General features: G+C 37.9%; 2 protein-coding genes across 3 annotated transcripts; both read left to right on the top strand.

Annotated features, from left to right (window-relative positions):
• Positions 1–644: 644 nt before the first annotated feature.
• On the top strand, positions 645–14,031 carry znf384b (zinc finger protein 384 b). Of its 2 annotated transcripts, XM_056232584.1 has the most exons (11): positions 645–840; positions 1,751–1,809; positions 4,018–4,249; positions 4,376–4,465; positions 4,673–4,812; positions 8,545–8,618; positions 9,271–9,495; positions 11,791–11,958; positions 12,072–12,150; positions 13,215–13,373; positions 13,471–14,031. In XM_056232584.1, the coding sequence occupies exons 2-11, from the start codon at positions 1,753–1,755 to the stop codon at positions 13,777–13,779; spliced, it is 1,533 nt and encodes a 510-aa protein (XP_056088559.1). In that variant the 5' UTR covers positions 645–840; positions 1,751–1,752; the 3' UTR covers positions 13,780–14,031. The 2 variants fall into 2 exon arrangements, with proteins under 2 accessions (XP_056088559.1, XP_056088560.1); XM_056232585.1 differs by lacking the exon at positions 9,271–9,495.
• A 1,245-nt stretch (positions 14,032–15,276) lies between these two features.
• gnl1 (guanine nucleotide binding protein-like 1) lies at positions 15,277–21,897 on the top strand. Its single transcript, XM_056232583.1, has 12 exons — positions 15,277–15,483; positions 16,628–16,781; positions 16,899–17,035; positions 17,224–17,375; positions 18,168–18,239; positions 18,511–18,703; positions 18,786–18,884; positions 18,963–19,148; positions 19,662–19,840; positions 19,931–20,105; positions 20,207–20,347; positions 20,423–21,897. Exons 1-12 carry the CDS (start codon positions 15,411–15,413, stop codon positions 20,668–20,670), a joined length of 1,809 nt encoding a protein of 602 aa, XP_056088558.1. The 5' UTR covers positions 15,277–15,410; the 3' UTR covers positions 20,671–21,897.
• The last annotated feature ends 3,872 nt before the right edge of the window (positions 21,898–25,769 follow it).

Raw genomic sequence — 25,769 nt, 5'->3', positions numbered from 1 at the left:
TGGGTGTGGACACGTGAAATTTAAACAATGATATTCTTTCTAGGTATCACACAACATAAACAAAGTATAAGGTCATAATAATAAACGATGAAAATACAAAAAGAAAGAGGAAAAGAAAAAGAAATTTAAGACATTGTGGCTGTCCGAAATCCTAATACTAAATTACAGATTCGATTTTCTGTTATTTATATTCAATTTCCACATTTTTGTTCATGTAATTTTATTACATTTCCATACAATTTTAAAATTCCTTAAAATTTCTAACGTTAGAGATCTAAAAAAAAAACATAAAATGCAGTTGTGTACTACTACAGCTCTTGTTCTTTTAAATGTTTTTATTTTTTAAGTAACACATACGGGTGTAAAATACAAAAAAACATGGCATACCCAAACAGATTAAATGAACATTGCTTTGTAACCGTTTGTAACATACATCTAAACGTAAATATATTTAAAAACATAGAAATGCCTTACAGAAATGTCAATATTTTTATGTCGAAAAGTTTTTAAACCCTAAATTAATTGTTTTGTATAAGACAAAATAATGTATTTTAGTGTAAAAGCATAATTAACGTGTTAAAAACAATATTCTTGGATATGTTTGACCTTACTAGACGGAAATGACGTCCGCACGCACGGGCATCATTCACGCCGCTCGGGAGGAAGTGCTGTGTAGACAGTTCGGCCAACTCCGTAAGAATAGAAAAAAATAGAAGAAAAAAACACAAGGGAGAAAAAAAAAACATTGAAATTCTTTAATCGGGTGGGTTCGGAAAGATTTCTCAAACTATCGTGATTGGAGGAAATCCCCGGCGGGCGAAGCTAAAGTCTTGAGAGCTGGTAATCAGTCTTTATTTTTCACTTTGAAGCTTGTTTTTGGCTGTTGATGTGAGCCGCTGGCGCTGCTGTCGCCCGATCGTCGACACTCATGTGCCGGAAGTCTGCGTAAAACCGCCTCGGTTCCAGCGTCGACGTTTTTTTCCCCACTTGTTCTGTTTTTTTTTCTATCCTTTTTCGCCTTTCCTTTTTTATTTTAGCCAACAGTAGAGTGAATGCACGGGTCACGTCATGCTGTGGGCTGCTGGTCCGCCTCTGTTATCGCACAGTAGATTCGCCCCAGCCTGTCAATAATATTCAGATATTTAGATATAATTGGTTATTTGCAAATAAATATTTGAATATTTCGTGATATGGTGAAAAAATAGGATTTTACAGTGCAACGCTTTTAATAAAGATTAAAGCAAAGCACATTCTCTTCTCTGCAACATTATGAAAAATTGCATCCATATAGACGCAAGAGCTTCTGTATAAACCCGCCATCTGTAAAAAATATAACCTGAACACAGATTCACCAGTGATGCTGGTTCTGTCATATGGATAATATGCATTACAGTCACGTATGAAGTTTCTAACAACTTGCTTATGTGAAACGCATGATTTATTTGTTGCAGTGTTGTTGACCATACATAGACTCATGACAGACACCAGCTCTTCCTGAATATAATGTCCTGCATAATTCATGTTGTCCAATTCCATTTATAATTGTGTTATTAAAATAGTTTATTTGTAAAATGTTAAATTATTATTATTATTATTTTATTTCTGTATCTTTTATCAAATTATACACCCCACAGGTAAAGTTTTATTATTATCAATATGTATAAAATAACATTTTATGTTATCTGTAAGGTCAAAGGTTACAATGTGTACACAGTTTTTGAATATCAAAATGCCTACTTTCTTTTCTCAGGGATGATGGAGGATTCCCATTTTAATTCTTCATACTTTTGGTCTCCTGTGCAGGGACAGGTAAGCACACCGGTATGCATTTCAGCTGTCTAAGTTTGAAAATTGGTTATTGGGTCATTCCGTGTCAACTCAACTCAAATTTTTTATTTTGTTAATATTTTTAATGTAGAAAGATCAACATAAATAGTGACAAAAGCCAAAATATTACATTTCACAGATGTATATTTACGGAGTAAACCATTATTTTGTAGAGGGGGGTCAATATTACCATTTTCACCTGAGATTTGAAGTCAATTTACAGGGGGGTAAAAATGACTTGAATGACCACTGAATGTTCACAGAAAATGGGTAAAATTTAACAATTTGAACATCGAGCTGCTTTGAGATCCCAATATCTATGGGACTGAACAATATAAGGCCTTGAAAATGAAGATTTCAAAAGTAAAGTTTATTAAGAATGAGAATCTAGAAGGATATTTAGATATTTTGAATACTTTTAGAGTTACAGGCATGTAAACTTGAGGCAAAAAACACAAGAAGTGTTTTTTGCCATTTTTGAACTGTCACTGTTAGCATTTAATAAAAGAAAGATTGCTAAAGTCAACCGATTTTACTAATAGACCAACCAATCTCTATGTAAAAATAAAATAATGATGCTGCCATCTTTCTAAAGTCATTTTTACCCCCCTGTAAATTGACTCCAAATCTCAGGTGAAAATTGTCATTTTGACCCCCCCCCCCTCTACAAAATAGTGGATTACTCAGTAGATATACATCTGTGATGTATTTAATATTTTGGCTTTCATCACTATTTATGTTTGTCTTTCTATAGAAAACAATATTAACAAAATAAAAAAATTGAGCTGGGGAAGTATGAAATTTGGTTGATTTGAAATGTAATGACCCTATTGCATTTTATGCCTGGCCTAGCATTAATATAGTACCAAATTATATGCATTTGCATGCTTTATATAGTGTTTTACATTATATACGGTAGCTTTCAGAAGTTTGTGTTCAGTAAGACTTTTTAAAGAAAATATATTCAGCAAGGAAGCATTAAATTGATCAGAGGTGATAGTTAAGACTTTTACATTGTTACAAAAAAAATCTAATAAATGCTGTTCTATTTCAAATGATTGCCACAAAAATATTTAACAGCACAGCTGTTTTTCAACATTGATAATAAATTATTATTGCATGACACTCAAGGACACCTTTCAAATACAATAAAACAATCAACATTAAACAAATAATCACTATGGATGGACAGACTTGATACAAGCATAAAAGTAATCACATAAAAGCTTGTCTGAAAAGTTGTGTCTTAAGGCGAGATTTAAAAACATGAAGACTTTCACTCTTTTGCACATCCTGTGGCAACAAGTTCCATAGATAAGGAGCCGCATGACTAAAGGCTCGGGACCCCATAGAAGTAGTGCGAGTTCGAGGGACAACAAGAGTAAGTGCAGAAGATGATCTTAAAGTAGGAGTAGGAGTGTAAATATGAAGAAGGTCAGAAAAATATGAAGGGGCAAGATCATTGAGTGCCTTGCAAGTAAGAAGAAGAAGAAGAAGAATTTTAAAATCAATACGATATTTAACTGGGAGCCAATGCAAGTGTTGTAGTATGGGAGTAATGTGTTCAGCTAGAGGAGTTCTGCAGATAATTTGAGCTGCTGAATTCTTTACTTGCTGGAGTTTGTAGGGAAGTTTTGAAGGCAGGCCATAAAAAAAGAGCGTTTTAGTAAACAACACGGAAAGTGACTAAAGTATGAATGAGAATTGCAGTCCTCTTTTCTGAGAGAGCCGGACGAAGTCTGTTAATATTATGAATGTGGAAATATGCAGAGCGAATGACACAGATTATACGTGCTTTGAATGATAGAGTACTGTCAAAGATGACACCCAAACTTTTATCCTGTTTAGAAACAGACACTGGAAAGTTAGCAATATTCACTGATTTGGCCAGAGAATGAGAATCTTTTTTTTTTTTTAAACCAGTAAATCAGCATATTAGAATTATTTCTGAAGGATCATGTGACACTGAAGACTGGAGTAATGATGCTGAAAATGTGGCTTTGCATCACAAGATTAAATTGTATTTTATAATATATTACAATAGAACAATAGTCCTAATACAATAGTCTTCTTTTTAAAACAAAAAAAACATTATGAATGTTAGTAACACTTTTTTTTTTTTTCAAATAATAATAATACTCTTTTATTTGATCTTATTTGTCTAACCCAATTTTGTCTGTTTGGTTTTAGATTGAGAATGCTGTATTTCTCAATAAGGTAAAGGAGCAGCTTGTTCAGGACAAAAGCACCACCTACTCGCATGGCCCCGCCCACTATCCCACCACAGCGGTGGTGGCGGTTTCTGGGGGTCCCATAGATACAACGACAGCAAGGACACTAAAACAAGAGCATGCACAACCGTCTCACTCCTCACACAGTATCACAGTGGTGCCGGTACCGCCTACAGGCATCATGACGGCAGGTACTGTATGTGTGTGTGTGTTTGTTAAACTGCTACATGGTCTTTTCTCATTAGTTTACACTATTTGTAGTATCATTACGTTTCTACACTTTGATAAGTCTTCCATCACTTCCACACTCTTTCTAGCGGGTTTGGTCACTCTGGTGTCTCCTGTATCATCTGCTCAGTCCCTTATTCATGGACATCCATCCACCACCATGATAACAGTCCAAACGGGTAATGCACCTTATTTTACATAAACATAGGCATGCACGTGGTATGATTTTTGGTGAGATATGATTAATCACTAATTTTGGGAACATCTTTTATTGAGTCGGTTTATTGAGTGTTTGATATGCCTGAAATAGTCACAGATACTTTTTATTTTCTCATCAGTCTTGTCTCAAATAATTAAAGCATTTTACTCTTGCATGACTCCACCAGACAAGAGAAATGACTCCTTGACCTGCTCACCGGTCATCATCCCGTTACCGTCGAAACGGGGCAGAAAGAAGAAAGCCACACTCCCGTTGATTGGCTCACCTACTGGGACAGATGCCTTGATTTTGGGTCTTTCAGGACAGGTATAACAACACGTTAATAACATATAGTGAAATCGTTTTAAATTACATTTTATTAACTTAGAAAAAAGTGATTAGCCCAGATACACTATTGGTCACAATTTTGGAGTTGGTTAGATTTAAAAAATATATATATATTTTTTTTTTAAAGAAGTCTCTTATACTCACCAAGGCTGCATTATTTGATCAAAATACAGTATATATATAGCCTGGGTTTCCCCATACTGCCTTGCCGCAGCGCGATTTTATTCACGCTGCTAGGTAGTCTGGATACCATGGACCAAATTTTCGCCTCATCTAGGGAACCAATCATAGAACGGGGAGGGAGCAGCAAGACGATGACGACGTCTATGCGACACACCGAAGCAGTTTGTTTATACCTATGGATCCAACATGGCAGCAGACGCGAAGTTACCTTTCGATGCAGCCTTACGGCCGTTTCACACCGCAAGCGTGAGCGGCACTTGAGCAGCGCGTCAGTGTAACTACATCGTGGATACCTGGCGGGCAACAAACGGGTATTTTCAACGTAGAGTCCTGTAGTTCCTTTTAGTAGCTATCAAGTCTGTTAGCGAGCTAGCTGGATAACTATGGACTAGAAATAGGATTAACTCCAAGGTAGCTAAATTGTGTAAAGCAGACAAGGTTATTTAAGATAATCGAGCAGTAATAATTCCTCCGTAAATAATCTAGCTCTACTGTTAGTGTTGGGTCATCTCTGGTTCTCATTGAAAACCATAGATATCACAAAACTCAAAACACCAACTTTTGTATAGTAAAACTGGCGACGTCCTGGCAAGATCCTTGATAAGTTTACTGGGTTTCGTTGCTGGAGAACGACGTTCTTGCCCGCCAGCCAGTACTTGTGACGTCACATGCAAAGTATGAATTCACACTTGAAGCGTTTGTACAGTGTCACAGCAGCGGCTCCAAAGCTACACAAGCTAGCAATTCTTTACAAAGACAACTATACATTTGTTTTTAGAAGTTGGACATTTATAACATTGATAGTCTTGAAAGTTTGTAATGGGGAGGTGTAGCTACAACATTCGCATATAAATGTTAAACAACAAAACAACCCAGAAAATGACTCCAATCTATTAGTTTCAGTCATACTTTCGATATGTTTACAAGACTGCAACTCCGTGGATAAAAAACAAAACACACAAATAAACCACACTCGGGTTTGATTTGGGTTGTGCTAGCCTATGTAGCTGTCTGTGTGTTACACTAAAAGAACGTTTATATATAATATTTTCTGGCTAGTTTACTTTCGTTTTTTTTTAATATAATACACAACTTTCACCGAAACTGAATAATTAAAAACAAGTTTTTTACTGGGTAGCCTAAATCTTCTATAAATATTTTCTTTTATTTGCCTACTCAAGTTCTTGTTAAAACTCGCTAGACATGCTTATTCTGTGCATTTTGGGCACTTTTTGTTTTTTTTGGGCACATGTTTATTTTTGTCCATCAAAACTGTGCTTTCACTTTAATTTGGCGTGAGCAGTGCAGCAAAAACAGATTCGACGCCGAAACCCCCGCTTCACTGCTGCTCACGCACCGCTCCTGCTCGACGCTCACACGCTGCTCCTGCTCCCGGTGTGAATGCACTCATTGATTAACATGCACGCCGGAAAAAATACGCGCCGCTCACGCATGCGGTTTGAAACGGCCGTTAGATACACGCCATCGTGTACACATAAATCTCTGACCCATCGTCTTCTTCCTCGTCTATTTTCTGTCGCTCTACATACGTCATCTGGTATAATTGAAACGATTGGCTATGACTGAGCGACGTACAGGCGCATTTGATAGACATTCTTAGCACCCAATAAACGGCTCTGGGCATTCGCAAACCACGCCTCAAATACGAGAAAATGAACATGTGGTTCCCAGACTTGTGTCTGACGTTAGCCAGGCTAGTATAATATATATATATATATATATTTAAAAAAAAGAGTAATATTGTTAAATATATACACTCACCTAAAGGATTTGAGAAAAAGGACCCAAGGTCTAACTAGGACCAAGGAGCAGGACCAGAGCACAGAACGTTTTAATATATTTATTAGTGCAAAATGACCAACGTTTCGACGCACCTGCGTCTTCTTCAGAGTCAAAAAAAAAAGAAAAAAAAAGGAAGGTGCAAGGCTAGACTGAGGCGCAAGTGATTCCTTTCTACTGTTCACCTAAAGGATTATTAGGAACACCTGTTCAATTTCTCATTAATGCAATTATCTAATCAACCAATCACATGGCAGTTGCTTCAATGCATTTAGGGGTGTGGTCCTGGTCAAGACAATCTCCTGAACTCCAAACTGAATGTCAGAATGGGAAAGAAAGGTGATTTAAGCAATTTTGAGCGTGGCATGGTTGTTGGTGCCAGACGGGCCGGTCTGAGTATTTCACAATCTGCTCAGTTACTGGGATTTTCACACACAACCATTTCTATGGTTTACAAAGAATGGTGTGAAAAGGGAAAAACATCCAGTATGCGGCAGTCCTGTGGGCGAAAATGCCTTGTTAATGCTAGAGGTCAGAGGAGAATGGGCCGACTGATTCAAGCTGATAGAAGAGCAACTTTGACTGAAATAACCACTCGTTACAACCGAGGTATGCAGCAAAGCATTTGTGAAGCCACAACACGCACAACCTTGAGGCGGATGGGCTACAACAGCAGAAGACCCCACCGGGTACCACTCATCTCCACTACAAATAGGAAAAAGAGGCTACAATTTGCAAGAGCTCACCAAAATTGGACAGTTAAAGACTGGAAAAATGTTGCCTGGTCTGAGTCTCGATTTCTGTTGAGACATTCAGATGGTAGAGTCAGAATTTGGCGTAAACAGAATGAGAACATGGATCCATCATGCCTTGTTACCACTGTGCAGGCTGGTGGTGGTGGTGTAATGGTGTGGGGGATGTTTTCTTGGCACACTTTAGGCCCCTTAGTGCCAATTGGGCATCGTTTAAATGCCACGGCCTACCTGAGCATTGTTTCTGACCATGTCCATCCCTTTATGGCCACCATGTACCCATCCTCTGATGGCTACTTCCAGCAGGATAATGGACCATGTCACAAAGCTCGAATCATTTCAAATTGGTTTCTTGAACATGACAATGAGTTCACTGTACTAAAATGGCCCCCACAGTCACCAGATCTCAACCCAATAGAGAGCATCCTTGGGATGTGGTGGAACGGGAGCTTCGTGCCCTGGATGTGCATCCCACAAATCTCCATCAACTGCAAGATGCTATCCTATCAATATGGGCCAACATTTCTAAAGAATGCTTTCAGCACCTTGTTGAATCAATGCCACGTAGAATTAAGGCAGTTCTGAAGGCGAAAGGGGGTCAAACACAGTATTAGTATGGTGTTCCCAATAATCCTTTAGGTGAGTGTGTATATATATATATATATATATATATATTGATTGATTGATTGATTGATTTTCTGTTATGGCAAATCTGAATTTTCAGCAAACATACTCTAGTCTTCAGTGTCACATGATCCTTCAGAAATCAATTTATTGCTGATTTGGTGCTCAAGAAACATTTCATCAATGTTGAAAAAACAGTTGTCAGGTTTCTTTAATGAACAGAAATGTATTTGAAATCAGAAATCTTTTGTAACATTATAAATAATAAATAAATAATAAATCTTTTATCTAATTTTTTCAATAAGTTTTGAACAACAACAATTTTTTTTACTGATTTTCCTTTTCTCTGTAGCATCATTCTGCCAACCCTTACAGTCTGTCCTTAGAAGAAGGGCATGCTGGGAAAGAAGGTGGAAAAACATACAGGTATGGATTTTCAAAGGGACATCAGCTCAGCATGACGTCAGTGTGTGTTTCTTACAATCTATTAGAAGAGGTAAAGACAGAGGCAGGAATTGCTAAGCCACTTCATTTTCATACGGCAGAAATGCATGTCCCTCCGGCCTGACGCACACTCTCGCCGGCTTCAAGGCTTCGCAACGAGTTTGTCTGCTGTGCTTCTGTAGAAGTGTGTGTTATTCTGCTCAACAGCATGTGCAGCCTCAGCTACACACATCTACACACACACACACACACACACACATACACACACACACTTTTGTCACCCATCTGCAGTGCACTCGTGTTTCTGGCCTCTCCATCTCATTTTTCTTTTCTAGAGCCAGGGTCTACGATTTCTTTCTGGATCGTTCTCCACTGACCTCCTCGTCTCTCACCCTCCCGCTTGTGTTGTGTCTCTTTCTTGCCTCTTTGTCGTGTCGTTTGTCTCAAGTTTCTCCTTTCACTATTGATGGACAGGCTTGTAACTTTCCTTTTCTCTTTGTACCGTTTTCATCCGTACTTTGTCTTCTCCCATGTTTTCCTCCTCTCTCATCCCTCTGTCCACCTCTTGGTGTGTGTGTGTGTGTGTGTGTGTGTGTGTGTGTGTGTGTGTGTGTGTGTGTGTTTCTGTCTGTAGGTGCCGGATGTGTGGTTTGACGTTCTGCAGTAAGTCAGATATGCAGCTGCACTCCAAGTCGCACACGGAGGTGAAAGCTCACCAGTGTCCGCACTGCTCCAAATCCTTCGCTAACACCAGCTACCTGGCCCAGCACATCCGCATCCACAGCGGTGCCAAGCCCTACACCTGCTCCTACTGCCAGAAGGCTTTCAGACAGCTCAGTCACTTACAGCAGCACACACGGTATTCAGCACCGCACCACAAGCGTGTGTGTGTTTGTGTGTGGGTGTCTGTGGCAAAGCAGGCGGGTGGTGGAGAGTGTGTGTGATGGACTTTAGTATAGGGAGAGGACTGCGGGAGCGTCTGTGTGTGAGTTCGCCAACTTCCTCACGATATGATACACATTGCAAAAGATTTGATTTCGAATTTTAAACTGCATTAAACACGTTAAAGAGAGAATCAGCGTGTTGGTCAGCGAGCATTTGTCCTATATGACCAAATACGAATAAATTGCTGATATTTCAGTTCTAAAATTAAATTAAAACACACAAAAAAAACTTGGTAATTCTTTACTGAAAACCTTTATGTATAATGCATTATAAAGATATTCATATAATGTATGTAATAATGCATTCAATCTTTTCATAAATAATAACCAATGATGCATTATTATATTTGAAGATATATTTTTTATGTGTTTTAATGAATTCTACTTTTAAAAGGCATAACAAAGAATAGATATATTATAACTGTGGTTACAATTATTTATGAGAATTTTACAATCCATTGTAAGGTGCAATACAAGGCATAATTCATTCATTAAAATATTTCTATAATGCATTATATATAAAGACGTGTTACCAGAAACTTAAAACAGTAGTTATAAATGATTCACGTATTTAGGCATCACAACATTATAATGTGCAATATGAATAAAGGATATTCATTTTGATATTTACTTAATGTTCTTTGATTATTTTTTTAAATATATATATATATAAAGGCTGCATATTTTTATCTATAAAGACCCATTTATAATGTCTGAGAAAAATATTAAGTTTCATATTATAATATAAAAACAAGTTTTGTAAATTAAATTATTATTATTATTATTATTATTGTTGTACTGAAGCAAACCCTAAGGTTCCTGGACCCTGGTTTGAAAACATCTTATTCTGTATTAGTTAAACTGTAGAAAATTATAAAAGCATACAAATATAAACGCATAAAATTATTGGTACTCGGACCATTGTAATGTATCTCAATATTGTGAGTGTGGTGAAAAATTGGAGAGAAAAGAAAAATATTTAACAAAATGTGTTTTTAGGGCTGTCAAAGTTAACACATTGATTTGGAATAATATTTTTTGTACAAAAAAAAAACAAGAAGAAAAGAAGTGCTTGACTAATGTAAATAAAAAAGTTTCTCTGCAGCATAACTTTTCATAAAGGCTAATTCTAGTTTCAAGGTAATTATTATTTATTTATTTTGTTCACTCCGAAAGTGGTAGCTAACAGTATCTTCAACCCACCTACTTTATGGATAACTGACTAATCCTGGGCGTTTAAAGTGCTTCTTGTGACCTCCGCATTCTGCTTTCCGTTGTGCTCATCTAGCAGTTTTTAAACGCAAACACGTGTCCTGGGTGCTCGCCCCCTGAGACATTACACGGTCACGTTGGAAAGGTTGACAACAGGGCCTCATGCTCTTTTCCTTGTTGCTATAGCAACATACTCTGGTGATGGTTTGCTTATATGCAAGTTTATGTCTAATGGACTGTTTAAATATATACCACAGTCTTTATAATGGTGAAGTCAGCTATAGCGTGATGTCACCATGTGTAGTGGGTGGATTGCACTTTAAATGTCTAATTGATGAACTGGAAGAAAAATTGCTAGAAGAAACTAAAGATGGTCAGGAAAAGTTCCTTTCCATCTCAAAAGAATTAAAGAAGTATCATTTTAATTTGTTAAAAAAAAAAATATTTTCTCTATTTGTATAATTTATTTCTCCTCTGGCACACTTTTTATGAAACTGCGGACTACTTGCATTTTTTACACCACACTGTGGAGTCTTACACACACCGACTGAAGGATTGAACTGAAATTGAAGCTGTCAGTGAAAGCCTAGTTCTCTTTGACTCTACATTATTGTCCCATAACTGTGTAGAAGTTTTATGAGGTTCTGCCCCGCTCTGAAATAGAGGTCACGTAAAGGTTTCGTCTACTGTTGATCGCACTTGGACATGGGATTGGGTTCTTTGGCCCACAGAGTTCCTGTGAGGATTTAGTGCTAATGTTTTTTTGAGAAATGGATCTGCCCTTTCTGTGACCTCATTCAAACACATACCACACCACTTCCAAATGTGTCTTCGAAATACACTGCGCACTTTTGACATTCGTTGGCAGTAGGGACCACCTAAGAAAGGTCAGCCGAGTGAGTGTAGAAATGAACAATACTGTCATGTCAAATATTTGTGTAGCCTCTATAAATTATCGAATGAGTCCATAGGTAAGCATGTTTGTCTTTCCTTTACAGAAACCACACAGAATCCAAACCTCATAAGTGTCCTCATTGCTCGAAATCCTTCGCCAACACAAGCTACCTTGCTCAGCATATACGAATCCACACAGGAGTTAAACCTTACACCTGTAACTACTGCCAGAAGACCTTCAGACAGCTCAGTCACTTACAGCAACACCACAGGTGCAGTAATGGATTTTTTATGGCTTTTTCTACACCTCATTCTTAACCATACATACTCAGTTTAGTTTTCCATTAATTTCTTACCTCTTGACATACATTTTGCGCCTGTTCAGGATCCACACAGGAGACAGGCCATACAAATGTTCACACTTGGGTTGTGAGAAGTCTTTCACTCAGCTCTCTAATCTGCAGGTGAGAAAAGTACTCCGTTTCTCTATTTAAATCTATAAAGTAGAGCTGCGCGATTAATTGTTAAAAGATTGCGATCTTATTCCTAAATTACAATAATTCTGATATGTCTATTAAACCTTTGACAAGGATGATCACAGTGAACATTCAAATATGCATTTGTGCTGCTGCCAGAGAGAGCAGTTGTGTCATATGTATGAAACAGCTTCACAAACAGTCTTTCAACCACACACAGTATCATTATTTCTGTTACAATAATTCAAATGATCACAGAAGTATTGGGATAAAAGTTTATAGTTCCTTCGAATGTAAACAATGATTCCTAAGGTAGCGATAAAAAAATCAGTGAATCATAAGAATGAATAAGAATGTAATAAGATATGTTTACTGAGCTGCAAATCAGCATATAATAATGATTTCTGAAGGATCATGTGACACTGAAGACTGTAGAAAGGAATGTCATCACAGGAATAAATTGACCCCAAACTTTGGAACGATAGTATCTAGATAGATAGATTGATGGATGGATAATAAGCTGGTGTGTGGTGGACGTTCTGGCACAATATGGATGCTGCACATTGGTGGTGGTTGAGGAGATCCTCCCCTTCTATGTAAAGCAATTTGAGTGCTGAGAAAAGCGCTATATAAATGTAATAAATTATTATTATTATTATTATAGATAGATAGATAGATAGATCTTCCTGTCATTCCTATTCAAATTCCTGTTGTGCTTCCTGTAGGATGTGGTCAATTCAGTTTAAATTCACAATCAGATTGAGAGGGAGCCAGTTCTTCAATTTTGAGTTTTGCACAACCCTGCTTGCAACATTTTCATTGAATAATTACTTGCATTCTTCAAAACACTTGAATTAATCATCTAAGTCATATGGGGTTGTTTTATGATTCTTTTATGGTGCTCTGTGGAGCTTAACAACCTTAATTTCATTATTTGGAAGAGAGCTTTTGACTGACACATTTGAAAAAAATTCTAGGGTGAGTAAATGGCAGAATTTTCTTCTTTTTTTTTAGTGAACTGTCATTTCAATATTTCTTCCAATATTTTCCAGTCTCATCGGCGTCAGCACAACAAGGACAAACCGTATAAGTGTCACCACTGTAACCGTGGTTATGTAGACGCAGCCAGCCTGGAGGTTCATCTGTCCACTCACACAGTCAAGCACGCTAAGCTGTACTCCTGCGGTTTATGCAACCGCACATATACCTCGGTACAAAAATGAACACCCAATCTCACACCATAAATGAGCAGCATTCCCAGTTCCCGTTCTCAAGATGATACTAATATGTATCTCTCTCTGCCTGTAGGAGACGTATCTGATGAAACACATGCGTAAACACGCCCCAGATATGCTGCCGTCTCCACCTGGATCAACCCAGCAAAGCCACAGCCCAGGCCGTGTTGAAGGAGGCGGCTCGGAAGGAGACGCACAGAGCCGTGTCGAGAGGAGCGACGTCTTCGGTCAGCCGTGCATATTCGACCTGAACCAGTACAAACCATTAACTTCTGCTGATGTGCAGTATAAAACTGTCAGTGTGTCTGACATCTCCCCTCACAAAGACCTCTGCATCACTGTGGAGGCTTCCGCCATACAGGTGGAACACCTGAACTCATGAGCGAGGGATGAAACTTTGGAGTTTAGAAAAAACTGTTGCAATTACACAGAACTGTGCATACTGAAAAGATTTTCTTACTCAATGCCTTCTCATTTGTATGAAGGAGCAAGTGGACTTAAATGAACAAAAGTGAAGGAGATAGATTTTGTAATATTTTTCTTTCCATTTTTTAAACATTTATTGCTGTAATCCTGATCTTCCTCGCAAAAGCTTCCTTGAAGACTGTGGCTGTTTCAGTGGGTACCCAGCTCAAAAATTTCTGGTTTATCACGTTTGTATGATTGCGTCTGTAGTTGTTGGTACGATCACTGCACTATCAACATTAATATTGTTACTGTCCACAAGAATGGAAATGTTGTCTCTTGCACAGTATGTATGGGAATTGTTGGTCTGTTTTTGTTTTAAAAGGGAAATTTGTTTGCAGTAATGTACGTAAAACAGAAAAGAATGTATATATGATCATCAAATGTTTTGTGTGTGAATGAGTAAAGGACAACAGGAAATAGGACAAAAAGAATTTGTGTCAACTAATGTCAATGGCAAATATCTTGAGATGTTTTTTTTTTCTTTTAAAAAATGATCCTGTTTAGCATTCCCATCTGCAGATGACATGTAATATTATATTATTACTGTTACTACTGTTATTCTATCAAAATAACTATTGCTCCCCAAATCTCAACCTCTTGACATTAACAAAATCGGATTAGTGTGCTTTAACCCTGTAAAAACAAGATATTAAAACAATTGCTTCTGATGTGCCTCCTTGTGATTATCTTATAGCAGGGGTTTGCAAACTTTACAGACTCTGGCAACCTGGGTTTTTAAGTAATTTTCATTTACAACATTAACAAGTGTTACTGCCTTTTATAATACTTGGATCATTAATGTAATTGTTCACATTTAGAAATCATTTAAGAACATAGAATAATGTTACTTATTGAAATTCTATGTTTTTTATACCTCGATCTGTCTATAGACTCCCTACACGACCTTCAAGGACCCCCCTCGGTTTAGAGAATTAAGATACTTCTTTGTGGTTCAACATTTTAAACTAAATTCCCTCAGACTGTAAATAATGTAATGCATAGTTGTATTGTTTGTCAGATATCTAAGAAACAGAATATGGTCTAGAATGAATTATTTGTGGTTAAGTTTAGTCTTTCAGCAACATCCTTACCACCAAGTTATTTGTAGTTATTAATATTTATAAAACTGATATATAGTTATTTATATAATTAACTTATATAATTTAAATATTGATAGTATATATTCGTACTGATGTCCAACATTCTATCGCACAATGGCAGATTGCACCACCTGTCAAAAATATGGGGGTCAAAATAACTTATTGCTGTTATTGTTTTACTTTCGCAAACAGTTAGTCGTATTAAGTAAACAGAAGCAGTAACAAATTCCAGAACAATTGTACAGAGTCAATAAAATGTATTTGTGACGCCTAGTGTTGAATCTTTGAAGTACATATTGGTAGCGTCCACCCCGTCAGTAGTGGGCTGTGTCACAGAAAAGTCCATGCGAGTAGCGGAGAAACTTCACGAATGTAAATATAGACCTAACAACGGAGTTTACGTCCTCGCGCGTTCTTTCTTTTTTCTCCTTTGATCCATGCGAACATGCCGCGCAAAAAGCCTTTTAGTAACAAACAGAAAAAGAAGCAGCTCCAGGTGAAACGCGAGAAAAAGAGAGGTGGGTACGTTAACTAGCTTAGCTGAGTTAGCGCGCGACGAGCTGAACGAACGCGCTCGCAGACGTTCTACATTAGCCACGTGACTCATTGTTTTATGGCTTATATTTTAGTGTGCAGAAATGTGACCATGTTCTCACATATTAACACAATAATTGAGCTACTACGCTGCTGTAACTACTTTGTTTGCTAAGTTTCTGTGGGTGTATGTAACCAAACTTGACAGGCAGTAAACAGCGCGTGCTGTCATTTTTATTTGAGGGTTGCATACAAGAAGGGACGCTGAATGTCACATCCAGCAACAGTATAACGTTACATGTATCATAATGTTCTTGATATGGATGTTGTCTGCTGTAAACAACTACTCTGCACGTGACAGGTCGAACGTCACACAACCGAACAGTATCTTTACAGTGTCTAAATTTATATTCTGCCTTGTCAACAGTGAAATGCTGCGTAAAGGGGGTGATTATGACACGCATTTTGAACAGCTCGTGTTTTGCTGTAGTTGGCGCTTGTGTTATGCGGTATATAAGTGCGCAGACTCAGCGTGAAGTTACGTAACACAACAACAAAGCGATCAATACACACTAAAGCAGGCTTAATTAACTGTCGTTCGCCTGCAGTTCTGCAAGTATTTGTGTCTAGTACACAGTAAAACCTACACAAACAGTTTGCAGAATATCAGGGATAATTATTTATTATGTCATCAGTGTAAATTTCCACACTATTGTCATATCTATATTGTAATTAATAACAACAGAGTGTTAATTATGGGGAAGACATGATTATTGGAAGTATACTATGTTTTTCAACAGAAAGGGGCATATAATTAAAAAACAAAAGAAAACTCTGTCCACTGAAAAAAAAACACGGTGTAGTATTTAATAGAAAATTGCTAATTGATTACACATATATTTACAAATAAATGGCAAGTATCGCATTGAATTAAACATGACATTTTTAATGACTGAGATAAAGAATGAAATAGTATTTTCTTGTAAAACGTACTTTTGTTTTATTTACAACTTCAAAAAAAAAATCCTTTTTACAGTATATGACATTACTTTGCTTTGGATTCATAGTCAAGAAGACAGGAAACACTCTTTAAAGTTTCTCTCTCTCTGTGTGTGTGCGCGCGCGCAGGAGAACCAGGTTCAAGTCACAGTAGCCGAAATGCCAGTGTGGAGAGAGGACCTGGCAGAGACAGACAGTCGGATACATCAGACAGCGAGACGACGGACATCAGGAGGATCAACCATCAGCCTGGTGCCAGAGACGGCAGATATGACCCCAACAGGTGAGTCGGGACAGGTGAAACAGTCAGTGCAGTCTTGTCTTATTAATTCAACATGAGATGTTTTAGCAGGGGCATGTATCGTCCTGTTTGTTAATCTTATAATGGCTTGTTTTGCAGATTCCGTCTGCACTTTGAGAGGGAGAGCAAGGAGGAGGTGGAGAAGAGGAAGAAAATAGCGATGAAGAAAATCCTGAAGCCGGTGGCAGAAAAGGAACTAGAGATGGATATAAACCAGATCTTCCCCGAAGAGAAAGGTATTTATGCTGCTGAGCTAAGTAATATGAAGTGGTGGTTCTAAACTGGGACACACTTCACAAAACTAGCCATAGTTTTGTCGGAGCATCTGTGTGGAAAAAAATATATAGACTTTGCTGTCAAATAGATGAGTCAACAAGGTCAACTCAATGTCTTATTTCACTTTTTTCATTTTGTCTAATCACAGGCCTGGATATCCCACGGCGGCCCTCGTGGCATTACGAAATGCGGCGAGAGGAGTTGCTGCGGAAAGAGGAGAAGTCATTTCTGGAGTATCTGGACACTCTTCACTCCAAAAACCCACCCGGTAGCCTCAGCCACTTTGAGCACAATCTCGAGGTGAGGCATGTTCTGTTAGAAAACACAGTACTGAAGTACTTGGAGAAATCATTTTTATCAGCAACCAGAATTGGATTGTTGCTGAGTCAATAGCTGTAATGAAATAGTTGTTTTATTGCGCTTGAGCATCTGTTTGGTCAGACGGTGCTGGAGGCAAGCACTGTTAAGTGTTCAAATTCATGAACTTTGAGTCATGTTCAATGGCTCATAAACTCATGTTTATGAGCCATTGCCCCTCTCAAGTCTTGTGACACTGAAACTGCTGTGTTTGCTTAGGGAAAAAGAAGCAACACTTTTCCTAAATGCTAGTTTAAATGTATGAGACTAAAAATGAGGCATATTAAACTTAATAAAAAAAAGGCTTCTTCCTGTTTGTCTTTCTTAAAAGCCTACAGACAACAGAAGCACCACAATATTGTGCAGATCATTTTTAGACAAACAACCGTTATGTCTAAGAACTTATAAACTTTGCTGCTAAATGTTGGAAGCACTTAGCTGAGCAATTATTCTGCAAATATTGGATCACAATGAATTCGTTGTTTTAACAGTTTCCAGATAGTTTTGGATTAATGTAGCAAATACTTAACAGGAGACCATACATTATTTTACCTAAAGTGGGCCAACGAATTACAAACAGGTTGGCTAATCTGAAAGAATGTGAATAACAGATTAAGATGCATTACTGAAGGTCAGACAGCGTGAATGGTGCTCTTTCAAATAACAGCTATTCAAAATTGGTTACTTTTTGTTTGTTTGTTTATTTACTACTGACTGACTGTCTTTCTCTCTCAGACATGGAGGCAGCTGTGGAGAGTATTGGAGATGTCTGATGTCATTCTACTCATAGTGGATATCAGACACCCAGTAAGTGTGCGACTGTAATGCCTGTTGAAACTTTAAGCAGTTTTCAAAAGGTCATGAAAATTGCATAGCTCTTACACTAAATTTGAGAATTCTTAAATTATGCAAAGTGAGGTAATAAAGTCCCCACTAGGTGGGGCCAGAGATTGTATTACATTTAATCTCAGAAAACAGCACTTTTTTATTGCGTTATACTTTTTGAGCAAAAGAAGGATGGAGTTGTTAAGTAGTCATTACCATTCAGTACAAGCAAACATTATCACTCTGTCTGTAGGTGCTGCAGCTTTCTCCTGCTGTGTATCACTACATCACTGGTGAGTTAAAGAAGTACATCATCCTGGTGCTCAATAAGGTGGACTTGTGCCCCGCCCCGCTGGTGTTGGCATGGAAACACTATCTGACTAAACAGTTCCCCCACCTGCACTGTGTCGGCTTCACCTCGCACCCAGGACAACCCTACAGCACCCGTGAGAGAATCCTTCCTCTATCAGTGCTTTATCTATATGTGACCAGATTAAAATATGTTTCCTTCATCTGTACTACCTGCAGTTCTACAGAAGAAGAGGGTGAGGAAGAAAGCAGGATGGAATCAGGTAGGAGGGCCGTTCCAAATCATGAGAGCGTGTCAGGAGATCACAGCAGGAAGAGGTAAGACAAGTTCCTCCCAGACAACTAAATGAGCACTGGAACACAGAGAGTAATGATGATGATGATTGTTGTTTTCAGTGGATTTGAACAGCTGGGAGAAGAAGATCCAGAGGGATGCTGTTGCTGTGGGAACAGAGGGGGATCGGGCTGATGATGATGGATCGGAATCTGTGCTGATGGAGCATCATACTGATGTTGCCATGGAAATGAACAGCCCCACGCAAGAACTTTATAAAGATGGAGTACTAACCTTGGGCTGCATAGGTAAAAAGATTAGTCACCAGGAAATCAAAATTGACGATTCTTTTTTCTTTTTCTTTTTTTTTAATTGCAGTGTTTATTATTAATGATTTATCATTATTTAAAAATAAAATGAATGTGTCCTTATCATCTTTAATCAAAATGTGCACGTCCCCGCCCCCTCACGACGACATGTGAGACCGGGACAATAATCCCTCACTTCCAGAAACCTGTCACTCACATGAGATTGCAGCTATTAACAAACAACAACAATTCAACGAGCTAATCAAGCCCTGATGAACAATCGAGCCCCGCCCTACTTTTTTTCTCATTTGAGAAGCCGTTTCACTTGGATATACACCAAAATAGGGATAAAAAGGACGATCGCAATTTCCGTTTCATGCCAACTTTAAGTTGTGTTGTTTTAGATCAATATCAGTTACATAAATCTTATATGAAGTACTTCTCCCCAATGTGTAAAATTCAAATTCATTAATTAATTTAAACTTCATATTGAGTCTTATGCACTTTCTCCAGGTTTTCCTAATGTAGGCAAATCTTCAGTGCTGAACAGTCTGGTTGGCAGGAAGGTCGTGAGCGTGTCTCGAACCCCAGGTCACACAAAATATTTCCAAACATACTACCTCACTCCCACTGTGAAACTGTGCGATTGTCCTGGGCTTGTCTTCCCTTCCCAAGTGGACAAGCAGCTACAGGTAAAAACAGCATGATACTGTAAAATTTATGAAAGTTAAATCATCCTGGCTTTGTTTATGTGTGTCCATGTTATGCATCTTCTCAAACAGATCCTGGCTGGTATATATCCAGTGTCCCAGCTGCAAGAGCCTTACAGTTCAGTAGGATACCTGTGTGAACGGACTGACTTCCTGTCTGTATTAAAGCTGAAACATCCCGACCACTGCCCAGAAATGCCACGTGACCCCGACACACAGGACTGGACAGCATGGGACGTGTGTGAAGGTGTGTACTTTTCTGATGTGGCGTTATTCATTTCCTATTTACAATTCGATTGGAGGGAGGAACTGGTTTTCAATAGTCTGTTTTTTTGTTTTTTTTGTCAGCCTGGGCTGATAAGAGAGGGTATAAGACTGCTATGGCGGCCCGTAATGATGTTTATCGAGCAGCCAACAGTCTACTGCGTTTGGCAATCGACGGACGGTTGTGTCTGTGTCTGCGGCCACCTGGATACTCTCAGAGTAAAGGTCAGAGGTCAAACCACTACAGATGTGTTCATGTCATCGTGTCCCAAATTTGACATTTAATCTCAATCTCTTCAGATGAATGGGAATCACACCCAGACCTGTCCGAGATCATTGCTCTACAAGGAAGAAAGGATGAAGAGGATAGGGGTGGCAGGGAAGACGACGACGGTGAATCCAGCTCAGAGCTGGAAGAGGACAACGATCGAGACGCAGATGATGATGAAGACGCTTATGGGGATGATGAAGATGATACCGTGAAGGCTTGCAAGAAGGGCCTCACTCTCAACATGTTCAGCGTGCTAAGACAAAACGAGTGTGAGTGAGGGATGAGATCTCTCTCCTTCTCATTCCATGTTCATACATTCCGGTTTCTTTATTTATTACTGATCTCTTTATGACCATCTCATTTCAATCTGCAATGTGTCAATCAAAGGTCTGTCTTGAACATTTATTTCTCATTTGACGCTTATTGCACTCTTATACAGACCGAGTAATAGACGAACACAACACATCCACCATTCTGCCTATTTTTGCTGCAGTATAAGGCTGGTTTTGTGTTCTATTTCAACCTCTCTGTGCCTCTGTACCTTCTCTGCTTTTCATTATCATCAGAAGAGTATCAAAATACTTTGAAAAATTTTTTTGTACCTCCTGCATGCAGCCTTTTCCCTTTCTGAAAGGTCAGAGGGAATGTCTTACAACCAGTGATTGTACAATCAGTGTTACTAAACAAGCATTGATGAATACAATCACTGATTTATTATCAATCTCACAGCAGTGATGCCAAAGGTCAGGTGAGGTCAGAAGTCACGCTTTGACCTCAAACTGTGAGTTTCCCCCATGTGAATGTATTTTAACCTCAACCTCAGTACCGCAAACCTCGGCATGTAGGGCAGAACCAGTCATGTATGAGGATAAGAAATAGAGGCACAGGCTGTTGACTTCAGAAGATTATTTTGATAAAAAGAAGTTATGGACACTCGAAGCACTTTTAAAGCAAAAGGCAGCAACCAGCAGTCTTTTACTGTTGAAAACTTTCATTTCTGAGCAGATACACGTTTATTATGCGGGTAATGAAGTGAGGGTGTCATTTTGGGTTGCAGTAGGAGTGACTTTATGCCACAAAATGTTCTAGACTATGCAAAGTTTAAAGAGGTATTAGAAAAACCTGATACACGCGTTCCAGTTATAAAAGTGAAACTGTATCCCACACATTGTACATGCACACTGACACAAGCCACTCGAAGATTTTGGGATCATGTTCTTTTGGACTAAAAAGTAGAGTAGAGTGGGTTGGTTTTGAAGAACTACAGTTTGTGCACTTTTGCTGTAGGACTCGGGTAAAGGTGATGATGTGATGTTAGACCATCATCACAGATGTGCAGAGAGACCGATACAAGAGTGCTGGTTTCCTGCTTTTCAGCCTCCAGCCCTGCATGCCCTTGCTTAGGGACTTCATGTGGGTGTGATAGTGTGTGAATCATTCTTTCTTTTTTGAAATGTTATTATACTGACAGAAACAGCCCTCTGCAATAAAAACGTTTCCCTGATTCTTTGCTATCATTATGTTTGCACAAGAGGACACAGCTACTTGTTTCTTTACATTCAGTGACAATATAGTGTAAAGAATAATGTAGGTGAACATAAATTTAAGGTAACATACATCTTTATGTGAAATGTATAAAATTGTGTGTATATTAAAGAGAATAACCAATTAGCATCGTATAAACTTCACAAAAAATAGAAGTCTTTAGAAGGTTTTTTTAATTATTAGATTTTGGTCTATTTGGCTTTTCATAACCTGTTTTTTTTTTTTTCTCAGACTAGTGGAAAGAAGACATCCAAAATACACTAAGCGTTTATTTTATTGCACTTTATCTGTAGATTTCAATTACAATGCATATCTTTAAAGGCCATTTTCTCAAATTGAGTTTTTTCTCATGCACCGAGCCAGAAATTGCCACCTTAGTAGCACTTCCATACACCAAACTCTGGTTTTATTCCTATCTATGTTCTGAAGGTTTTTACAGAGGGCTTTGTTCATATATAACCTGCCTGGTTACATGGTGAAAAATAATTACTGGCTGTTGACAGTAATAAAACAGAGATAATCAGTTCTCCCCTGTGTAATAGACTCTAATATGTCAACAAAATTAATTACATTTTGAACCTGTATCCAATGTTCAGATATGCCTATCTGTTCTGGAAATGCAAATTAGGGCATATTTAATTAGACAATGCCTCATTTGCATATTTAAACATAACATTTTAGAAAATGTATAATACGAAAACTGTTTGCAATTCTTAATGTAGGCCCTAATCAATCCACTGTTTAGGCAACACAGCACGCATGCGTCGTGGTGCTCTTGTGAACTCGCGTTGTAGATTAAGATTTTGTAAATAAAGTGGTAAATTATGTTTGTTTGTTTTTTTGCGCAAACAAAGCACTCGTGTCTCTTCATAAAATTGAGGTTAAACCACAGGAGTAACATGGATTACTTTAATGATGTCTTTACTACCTTTCTGGGGCTTGAAAGTGGTAGTTGAGTAGGCTGTCAATGGAGGGACAGAAAGTACCAAAGATGAACGAAAGTGTTACTGTTTTGTAACGGCATGAGGTGAGTAATTAATGACATAATTTGGATTTTTGGGAGAACTAACTCTTTAAAAACACGACGCGCCTGTGCGAGACTCTGAAAACGCAGCGATGCTCAACGCAACTGTAAAATATGGGCATCTAGCTCATGTTTACATTAAAATACAGACAGAGCAGCGGAGTGGAACGCAAACACATGTATTGTGTGAACCTACCCTAAAACTGTTGGAAAAGTGGTTACCTCATTTGGCTGAGGGGCATAAACAAGTTATCAAAGTAAAGAGTAGGCAATAGCTGCTTTGAAGAAGCAGAATTTAAGATTTGCTTGAGAATTTCTGGTCGTTACATTATCCCCCTGCTTTCATTAGTGTTTTTCCATAGTTTAAATTACTATTATTGTAAAATGTGAAAAATAGTAATCATAAAGATTGAGTAGGTGTGTCCACACTTCTGATTGATACTAATTATGCGCTTTACTTAGGAAATAAAACATTTGACAATCACTGGCCATCAGGTCACAGAGCCTTGCATCAGATCAACATTACTAATCATTACCTGTAAACACTGAAGACAATGAAGCATTCCTATAGAATTTGATTATTCCACCACAATCAAAAACAAGTCATGTAAAATCCGGCATGTGGATTACATTGTAATCCTTTTCATTAAACTGGGAAAAACTATTAAAACGGGCTTGTGGTTTAGGGTGTGACTTGGATATGTTACAGTGCCTCACAATCATAATTTGCTCGTAATAACCAATACAAACAATTTTCCCCTCAGTAAAACAGAGAAACACAACTCACTAATTTCCTGTAGATTGTGTAAAACTATTTGCCTGTTTGTAACCGCTGTCAGCTCCACACTGTTCTCATATTTCACTCAACCGTGACCTCATAAATTATCCAAATTAAATTCTGTGGTCTTTAACAGGAGTCGTTGGTCATGCTTGTGCTGTCCATATGTGTTGCATTAGTGTAGAGCAGCCTGCTTTTCACATGACGTACATAACCAGTCTGTAACACCCTTTAAACCACTAATCAACAAAGAATGAATTAGTCCTATTAAACTGGCTTTAATCAAGGGTCTGGTATTGACTGAGACAGAGTTTGAGTTCTTATCAAGGTGAATCAAGGTAAACACAATAGTTCACGCAGAGGTTAATCAGACCAGACAAGTACTGTATCTCTAATCTGATTGGTGTTAATTTGCATGTTAATTTGCACATTTTGCAGACATCTGGTAATTTTGGCAGACTCTGGAAGCTGGAAGCTATACCACTCATCACATGAAAGGATACGTTTCCCTGTTAGGATGTCTGATTGATTAAATATCCCTTAGTACACACACACACAAATGCAGCTTAATCCTGAATGCAAAGAAGTGCAAAGGTGGCTTTTGAACTTCTTGACTTCACAGCCTCTATATCACCTTCCTTGGGAATGCAGACGGAACTGAAAACACTGGCACAGCAATCCCAGGAATGTCACTGGTCGTGTAGCTCCACAATATTTATGAGTCAAGGGATATTTGATCACACGATAAATTATTTTACACTTATGAGAATGGAATTGTAAAATGTATTTTTTTTTTTTTTTTTGGTTTGCAGTTTATGAATAAAATAAGGTCTGTTAACATTACTTCATGTTCTACAACATAAACAGTCATATGGATGCTTGTTTCTGTTATATAAAATAAAATGATCATTATGAGATAAAGTTTCAAATAAGAAATAAATTCACAATTAGATATTTGAGATATTAGTCACAATTTCAAAAAATAAACTTGCAATTGTGTGATGTAAAGTGACATTGAGCGATATAAAGTCTCAATTGCGAAAGAAGTATGTACAAGAAATAATGACGGAATTGCAAAACATACGTTACAATTACGAGAAATAAACTGGTAGTTGCATGATATAAAGTCACAGTGAGCAATATGAAGCCGCATTTACAAGAAAAAGTGTTACAATTGCAAAAAAGTCACAATTACGAGAAATAAACTCGCAATTGATATAAAGTCACATTGAGTAATATGGTCACAATTGTTAGAGATGTGAAAATAGTTACATACACGAGTAATAATATCACAACGTCACAATTATGCGAAATAGTCTCTTTACAAGAAATAATGTTTGCAAGATATAAAGTCACATTGATAGATACTAAGTCAAAATTACATAAAAATAACATTACCTTTTTATTTTTTTCCTCCGAGATGGAAACAGACTTTAGTGGAATTAGTGAATTAGCCCTCCATGTGGCCTACAAACTGGCCTCATGATTGACCTCGCACAACTATAAAAACAAATGTTGACATTTTCTCATGATTTTGAGTTTTAAAATGATTTATATCGTTTACTGTATATATTTAGATAGGAGTTTCCCCTCAATTTTTTTAGTACCCTCACTGCTTCAAGAACACACACACACACACACACACAGTGTAATTTATGAGCAGGCAGTTGTCTCTAGTCTGCTTCCGAGTTGGGTGCTGGCGTTGGCAGTGGAGTGTATTGGGTGTCCTGTCTTCTGCCCGAATCTAAACTCAGCTTTCAGTACGGCAAGTCAGAGAGGCCAAATTATGCTGCCACACAACAGTACTGACATCATTTATTATCATCGAACAGCATTTGAATTTATACCACCACAGGACCACCATGAGCCACGTGTGACAGAATTAGCTCGATTTTAGACGATTTTACAGATCCAATGAACAATATTGTAGATTTATATCACTTTTTTCATGTTCTAAAGCATTTTTCTACATGTGCATATGTGTTTTTTGGGTGGTGTGACTGTTTGCTGCTCACCATGTTTGTTGGAG

The sequence above is a fragment of the Rhinichthys klamathensis genome, unplaced genomic scaffold (genome assembly GCF_029890125.1).
Source record: "Rhinichthys klamathensis goyatoka isolate OS25496 unplaced genomic scaffold, OSU_Roscu_1.1 h1tg000349l_1, whole genome shotgun sequence".
Classification (NCBI taxonomy): Eukaryota; Metazoa; Chordata; class Actinopteri; order Cypriniformes; family Leuciscidae; genus Rhinichthys; species Rhinichthys klamathensis.
Note: the sequence above shows the minus strand (reverse complement) of the source record. Positions and strands in the feature narration are given on the sequence as shown.

Bases quoted from the DNA above. Each gene is read 5' to 3' on its own strand.
- znf384b (XM_056232584.1), top strand. From the start codon at position 1,753: ATGATGGAGGATTCCCATTTTAATTCTTCATACTTTTGGTCTCCTGTG. The intron at 12,151-13,214 runs GTGAGAAAAGTA...AATATTTTCCAG, and splicing joins CTCAGCTCTCTAATCTGCAG to TCTCATCGGCGTCAGCACAA. The intron at 13,374-13,470 runs GTACAAAAATGA...CTCTGCCTGTAG, and splicing joins GCAACCGCACATATACCTCG to GAGACGTATCTGATGAAACA.
- gnl1 (XM_056232583.1), top strand. From the start codon at position 15,411: ATGCCGCGCAAAAAGCCTTTTAGTAACAAACAGAAAAAGAAGCAGCTC. The intron at 17,036-17,223 runs GTATTTATGCTG...GTCTAATCACAG, and splicing joins GATCTTCCCCGAAGAGAAAG to GCCTGGATATCCCACGGCGG. The intron at 20,106-20,206 runs GTGTGTACTTTT...TTTTTTTGTCAG, and splicing joins AGCATGGGACGTGTGTGAAG to CCTGGGCTGATAAGAGAGGG.